Here is an 8,362-nt window from a genome sequence, read left to right as displayed (position 1 = left end):
ACCCAGAAAGGTTCTTTTTAGCTGTTATGATTGAGGGAGAGCCCGATTTTCTGACATCTGTATGATTTTTATTACCATCAATGAAGGTAGTACGCCATAGTTTCATCAAACTTAAAAACTAGTCGGGGTAAATTAAAAACTTTGCCATTTCATGCTCTTCAAAAGAGCATTTGCTTAACATGTCCATTATGCCCCTAATTCCCCTTCTTCTGTGTAAAAGCTACGGCATTTAATAAGTCGATTGATGTTGAGCCCTGAAGAAGATCCAAACCATAGGATCGAAACGTCGGTGATGACCTAAATTTATCAGCACTTTTGATTGTGACTGCAAGCCGAAATCCAAAAAAATAAGTTCAAAAATACCAGTACAGGTAAACTAAAATCAACTTGGATTAATATCTGACAAATTTCTGCGAAACCCCATGGATGGATTCCTGTAGTAAGGACTAAAAAGATTTTGTTTAAATTATTAGAAAACTTTTCAGTGATTTTTTTAAAAACAAAATAAGAATGGTTATTGAAGTTACCTGAGAAACCATGTTGCTCAAGTGGCAAATTATGCATATAAATGATAAATATAAAACAAGCATTACTGTATAACTACAACTTAAGTTGATTTAAAGTGGAAAAGGGCCCCTCTACAGCCATATTAATGTTATAATTTATAACATTAACTGAACACACTTTTCGATCGATTGATCTAATTGTTCAATTTATACATTACATAATTAGCATTCCATACTGTAGCAATAGTAGGAAATGGACTGAATGAAATTTCACTATATACAGTGACGGCATTACTTACCAAACCGAACGCACTTACATGAGCGGGCGCCGCAAGATATCAAAAATACTACCCAACTCAGAACGTGCCATTTGTATTAGTTTCTGACGGATGCATCATAACTTCTTCGCACATTCAATTCAATCAATGGCTTCAAACATCAGAGCCATTCATTCATACGAGCATCACGTGCTTCCTGGTAAACGTTCTTGCTTAAATATCAGTCATTGCTACGTTCCCAGTTCAGTGTAGACATTCAATCGAGCTCAGCAACCGTCCTTCGACGATCATGAATCGTATCGTTTTGCTCGTCCTAATAAGTCTTTGCTCTGCGTCGACAGTGCTTGCCGATGGATTGCCACATTACATAGCTGAAAACAGCTTTGACATCTCTTTGCGAGTATGTGCTGAGTATTTCTTGGTATCGAACGAGACCATTGATGGGTACTACCAACAGGGATTCCCAGAGATAGAAGAAGTTAAGCAACTCTTACGATGTGCAATGATCAACTTGGGTGCTTACGACGATACCTTCGGCCCACTGGAGTACGTTTTGGGCAACGTTTTCAAGCCATGTCCTTCGGATACTGAATACGCCGAAAGGACCAGAAGTTGTGTGAAGAAAGCACTGGATTCCATATGCCCGAGCGATGTTTTCTCGCGTGCCTACGCCAGTTTCATGTGTTACTACCGCGGATATGGAAACTTGATTACCGACGAATTCTTCATACCGAACTCACTGTTGGAACTCACGCAGATGATGCTCTTCGTCCAAAGCTCTCTGAACTTGCCTGATGAAGTTTTGGTTCAATACAGCCAAGGCAATATTTTGAATGAACCAAACTTCCCCAACGTCCTGTATGTGTGGGCCGTTCGCGGTGGCTACTTCTCGGTAGATGAAGGAATTCAGCTCGAAAACCTCTACATCCAGTATGGAATTCCGGGGCTGTTGAGCCAAGAAACACGGCAATGTGCAGCGGACGTCGCCCAGGCGAACTGTAATTTAGATCTGGTCACCCTCCTGTACAACATGTATGTCACCTGCCTTCGCCCGTTACTGCCATTCGAGAGTTTTGTTCAGACATTCGCAGTGGAGCAACTCAAGTGTAAGACGTGTGGAGCAGTGCAGCCGGCAAAACCAAGCTACACATATTGAAAATTGATTCAGGGAGAATAAAATTGATTCGAAGAGCGTGGAACTGTTTTTCATTATTTACATGAAGAGAGCAGACCTTTAGGTATTAGCCATTTGGCTAGCAGTTTTCCAGTTTTGTTGAGGACTAACAAGCTTTGATAGTTGGTAAGTATCAATGTAATGGATTTTACTAAGGTGGCGCAGATGATTGATGCGTGCCACTAGTTCTCTCTTTCATTTTTCCGCTGTTCTGTGACGTCACTCTTTGCACTGCATAAGAACAGCGGGAGAATAAAAGAGAGGACTAGTGACACGCATCAATCATCTGCGCCACCTTAGTGAAATCCATCATATTGGGTAAGTATGTCCATAAGCACCCAGTGTTTCCTGATGCCAGGTAGTTGTCGCATTCATGGCCTTTCTGCAATCCGAATAAAACACCTTTTTTTTTTCAAACTTTCCTGGACACCTCACATTGGATTCAGACATTAGAATGCTTGCATAATGGCCTTCGGTCAATGCTGGCGATCTGCTGGTACAATCAAAACCATTGATACCGGCATCCTAAGGTTATGAAACAGGCTCAACTATGGCGACGGCAAAAATCTCCTAATTGGCCTTTGGAGGCGGCACTTTGATTCCATTTAAAAGACAATAACAATTTTCGCATCTGATTGCGTACAAATACACAAAAAAGAACAAGTTTTTAAATACCATTAATTCCTTAGACACTATTATTATTGTAAGAGCCATTAACAGCACCCGATTGTTTCCTTGCTCTCACAGATTCCGAGTGACCACTCGCTATCTCCTTTGTCAGCTGTCCCAAAATTTGCAATTTTATCCACACTTTTCTCTACATTCGAGAACAAAAAACGCCAAAGCCGAAGTAAGTGAAAGCACTTTTAACAACTTTTCCGGCACACAGAAACTTCTTTCCAAACAGTTAATTTGCATAACATTTTATGCAGATTTCAAATCTGGCAAGACTGCGCCCTGCTGCCGCAGCTGCTGTCTGTCTACTGTTCGGGAAAATGCCGTTTTCACGCCTCAGCCATCCAGCCAGCCATCAGCTCACCCAATTTGACACCCACTAGCTAGGTGTTTGCTACCATAACCCATCATCCATCCATCGCACTATAGGCAATCGGGTGGTGAAAAATCGGAAAAATTACTTATTCTGATAGATTTTTCTTGTTCATCATTCTGTAGTTACTATTTCCACACTGGAACCTTCACTAACGAAATTTCATTACTAAGGCAATCATGTTGGACCAAGTTTTGGTATCGACTACTTTTTTAGATTATCATCGAACTCCTTTAAGTAAAGACCTTCAGATCTATAAGCATAACTTTGGATCTTCTTCCTCTTTTTGTTATTACATCCTCACTGGGACAGAGCCTGATTGTCAGCTTTGTGTTCAATGAGCACTTTCACAGTTATAACCTGAGAGCCTTTTTTGCCAATTTTGCTATTTTCCAATTCATATATCGTGTGGCAGGTACGATGATACTCTATGCCAAGGGAAGTCACAGAAATTTCCATAACGAAAATATCCTGGAAAGACCGGGAATCGAACCCAGACACCTTCAGCATGGCTTTGTTTTGTAGCCGTGGATTCTAACAACTCGGCTAAGGAAGGCCCCTTTTGAGCTTGTCAACTATGTAAACCAAGCACGGTTTTTTTATGTAACTTTATAACAAAAAAAATCGGTATGTCTCAAATTTGGACCGATGAAAGCCAAGACTTTCATTAGCTGTTAAAATCAAAATAATCCATCGGTCTAGTGCAACTTTTTGTTTTTAATTTTTGTTGTTTGTAGTATTGTTTCAAGTGTCCCGTAAACTTATTATTTCAGGTGCGGTGAACTGTTGAAACTGATTTAGATGAAAATTGAGTGAAAAGTAAATGCCAAAATCTTGTAGACACGTTTGCTTTCTTCCAGTGTTGAAATATCTCGCGTTCGTCTATCGTAGTTCTTAAAGCAATACATATTATGTATTGCTTTAAGAACTACGATATTGACGGACAATCCTTTTCCCTTCTAGATTTTAGTTTGCAACCCATAAAAAATAGTCATGCCTATGGCTTTTTATCTCTACTGGGAATGTTTAGTGGTGTATGAGGATTTTCACAATTAGTGACAACATAATGACCAGTTCACATTTGTGCCCATAACAGCTGTAACATAACGTTCCTGTATAGTTGTGCAATGTTCACAATATTCTTTTTGTGAGAACTGACAAAACATTGCTTTTGTTTGCTATAAGAAAAAAAAACACAAACGGAATTGCTGGAGAGCAAACACTTCTTTGTTTTGTTGACGTTTAAAAAAGTTCAAATGATGTCAAACCAACAAAGTTCTATTCATAGCCAATCGACCTGTGAAAGATTGATAATGTCACAGACAGTGATGAGAAAAGTACTGGAGCAAACATTTACCGCCTCTACATTTACATCTTTTTACACGACCATCAAAATCCAAAGCAAACCATGATCGTTCAAAACCAAAAAATGTCACGGCTCTTCAAAACTGTAATCTTCTTCTTCCTAACGTTCTTCAACCCCGAATGCGAAATGACTCGAGCACAGTGGTGACACGATTTTTGCGGTTTTCGGGGTTTCGCATTTTTGCTCGATAAAGGCAGCATGAAATTGAACTTGTTTATATGTATCGCAACGGAATGATTGTGCTCTTTCTGTTAGAGCTAATAGATTTCAATTAGTTGAAAACACTAGCGAAATATTAGCGATTGAATGATTTAACACTTTTTTCAATCATTCACCTAGGAATGGCTGCCCGAAAACGCTCATAGTGGAGAGAAAAAAACAGTCAAGCAGTGTGTGAACTGTTGGCAGCGCAACGCCTGATGGTTTGTGTTTTGGTTGACTGGCAGAATCGATGAACTGTGGTGAATAGTGGTCACAGTTCCCAAGACTGGTCACTGAGGCCATTGCACTTTGCAATAAGATACTGAAATCTTTAGTACTGTAGTAGTTTTATCAGGAGTTCAGAACATTGATGACCATGACCATAGCAAAATATAAAAATTCCTATCAACGTTGTAAACGTTACATAAAAATTTTACATTTCCAAATTTTAGATTAGTAACGAAAATTGCCACCACAAACGAAGCTTGAAATCAAGGCGAAAAAAATGAACCAAAAACGGTGAGCTTTTCAAAACAATAGTTGCGTTCTGTTGGTTATAGATGACTAACTAAATCTATAACCAACAGAACGCAACTATTGTTTTGAAAAGCTACGTTGTTTTCAGAACTTATAAAAACGACAACTTGAACAAGCTTTGACCCTAAATTGTGTTTATTTTGAACAAATCTTCAATTGTTTCTCAGTTAAACTTCAAAATGGCCATTAAAATATTACTATTTGTACTGTATTTTTTTTAACTGAATTACATCAAATGATAACAAAAATAGGAACAAACTATGAAAAAATTAAGTTAAAGATGCTCATTGAAATTTGATTAAAAAATTCCCATTATTGAACAGTTTAATAAAATTTGCGCACTTTGTTCATTCGACCATATTTATGAAATAATTCTACGAGTATCAATCAAATTTTACCAAAATCATAGAATAACCACAATTCTAAATCTCCCTAAATTTGCAAAATTTCCTTCTTTGACATTCAAAATAATTTTTTATAAAAATTGCAAAGTTGTTCATGCATTATATTATATTGTTGACTTTCTGTACACTTTAGTGATTAATTTAATTAGATTAATCGTGTTTCGCGCGCAGTGCAGTGAAAAAGTGCGTTGTATTTTGCGGTAAGCACAGTGCTGCGACGGAAGAAACAGCATTACATCCTGGTAAAATCATTCTTTATTATTATTTACCTACCTATTTCCATATGAAACTAAATACGTGCCAGGGTCGAACATTTAATGTTCGATTCGGGAAGTGTAAAAATATTTCAGATATCCATTTGATATCTGGGTGTTTTTATGCGGGGCTTACTGTATATGAAAATGACCTCAGAATGTGTGTGTATTTACTGCCATTCTTGAAATGGGTCGTTGGAATTTCAGTAGAGCTATCACCTTTCATCTCCTGGGCTAAAATTGTCTGCAGATATAAAGATATCGAAGGGTATCAATAAATACATGCATACAATTTTCTTCCATAAAAGCACTGCCGGTCAGTGGGAGGTGGATTGTACACACACACACACACACACACACACACACACACACACACACACACACACTTTAGTGATTAATTTAATTAATGAAATAAATTTTCAAATCTTAAATTACAAATATTTGTAATTGTTCTGTTTGGAATATCATTCACTATATCGCTGAAATTGATTACGTTAATTATCCCCTTAGTTTAACATATTACTTATGCTTTTTAAGAGTTGTGTTTGATCCTTCGACCTTGACACTTGCTCCTGCGGGGGCGGGCGATGAGAGCAGGATCATACATGTCAGGCGTTGTTCACGTAGTGAAATGAAGAAGCGCCGCGGATCGTTAGTAGTGTTTGATCTATTGATCGCGTCGCTTGCTCTTGCGTGGGCGAGTGATGAACACTTGTTCGGCGTACAATGCGATTATCGAATTATATCGCGAATCCGATTAGGCTTGATTATATCATAGATTGCATCACCAACCATTGGTGACTCCCAGATCTCTACCTTATCCCACAAATATCCTATCCATGACAACTGTGGAGATGCAGAGGTATACTAGGTCTCTAGCAACAACGGTTGTCTAACATTCCTTCCTTTCCTCGATGACCGTAAGGACGTGGCCGGCGCCGTTATTGACTTTTGGAATTTGAGCTCTTGATTTTGCACATTGAAGAAGACATCCGACCGTTTATTTTCGTTTTAGTTGCAATTGAAAGGGGACAATCTTGGCTTTCTTGTGTTAAAATTTTAAACATGCCAATTTTTTTTTTGTTTTGAAATTGTTCTAAAAAACACACCGTGGCAAGTACTATTGAGAACAAAACTTCAGATCTGATGAGTAATCAGCAACCTCTCGAGGGTACTCATGCAGGCTCAAACAAACATGATCTGTCAAGATTTGAGTTATACGATTGCTTAGTTGTTCAAAACTTCCTTTGAGTGCAATTCTTCTAATCTATATCACAACCGGTAATCTCTTTGAGGTTCGTGAATGAAATTTATACTTAAGCAAATTCAAACAAGAATAATTTCCAAAGTTTTGAGTCAAACGAAGGCGTCAGATTTTCCAAGAATTTTTCTGTATATTGTCCGTTAGATCTACTAGCGTAACGACGAGTTACCTGTCTAACTTAAATGAATAAGGTTTACACCCAAATAGACTCAACAAAAATATGTCGCATCATGTTAGGTATTCAACGATTGTTCACACTTATTTAGGCATTCTGATCTACAGGCTTAATCAAAGATCTCTCGGAAATTTTGGAATGAGCTTATACTCAAGGACATAAATCTTCTAGAGATCAATGGTTACGTTTGTAGATCTAGACTTCGAAAAAAAATGAATGACCTCTAATAGCCACTGTGGTCAAATCTTGGTAAAATTTAACTATATGAACTATATAAGTGGTTCCTAACCTTTTTGAAGCTGCGACCCCTTTTGAAGTTTTTAAACCTTTCCGCGGACCCTTAAAATTGATAATCTTCAAACGAATTTCATAGATTCATCATGAATCGATAGATATCCTAAACAGACACGCCCAACCATGTTGCTGTAGTACACCACAGATAATGCAAGAATTCTCCCAAGAACATTTAGAGTCCCCTAGGAATTTGGCCAGGAACATCTTTTCCAGAGACGGATAAAGAACTTTTAAAGGATCTTGCCAGGTTAGTTGAAAAGATTTCTACAGAAGCTACCGCCAGAGATTTGCCATGAATACTCCCAACAGTACAATGATTTTTTTTTTCGTGAAACGTCCTAAAAGATTTTTACAATATTTCTTCGGTTATGCCCAAGAGTTCTAACAGCATTCGCAATGTTCTAAACAAAAAAAAAACAGGTTTATGGGGAATCTATTTCTTTAAACTGCTTTGAACAATTAAAGAACTTTTCTAATGCGCTTTTAAGGAACCAGATAAGGATACAGTCGTTGGAAAAAATCGATACAATTTCACCATGAACTCTCCCAAAATCTTGTCAGACATCGATCAAGGCCAAAAATTTTCCATTTTCAAGGATCACTACTACAAATATCTGTCGAAAATCTCATAAGAAATTCTGCAGTTAGACTTGAGAAGATTCCTCCAATGGTTTGAGTGGAAAGAAAGAAGATTTCTTTTTTTTTCAATCCCTTCAATAGTTTTCTAATTTTTCGAACATCTCTTCTGGAAGCTGGTGAAATCTGTCAAGCATTTGGCTCAAATATGCTGGACATTCGTACTGATACGACTAATAACGATTTTTTGTTTTTTTGACATCCCTGAGGTAACTCAGGTAAGTC

General features: G+C 37.8%; 1 protein-coding gene across 1 annotated transcript; it reads left to right on the top strand.

Annotated features, from left to right (window-relative positions):
- Positions 1 to 1,073: 1,073 nt before the first annotated feature.
- On the top strand, positions 1,074 to 1,940 carry LOC5565526. The gene has a single exon (XM_001649830.2). It carries the CDS (start codon positions 1,074 to 1,076, stop codon positions 1,938 to 1,940), a length of 867 nt encoding a protein of 288 aa, XP_001649880.2.
- The last annotated feature ends 6,422 nt before the right edge of the window (positions 1,941 to 8,362 follow it).

The sequence above is a fragment of the Aedes aegypti genome, chromosome 2, assembly GCF_002204515.2.
Source record: "Aedes aegypti strain LVP_AGWG chromosome 2, AaegL5.0 Primary Assembly, whole genome shotgun sequence".
Classification (NCBI taxonomy): domain Eukaryota; kingdom Metazoa; phylum Arthropoda; class Insecta; order Diptera; family Culicidae; genus Aedes; species Aedes aegypti.
Note: the sequence above shows the minus strand (reverse complement) of the source record. Positions and strands in the feature narration are given on the sequence as shown.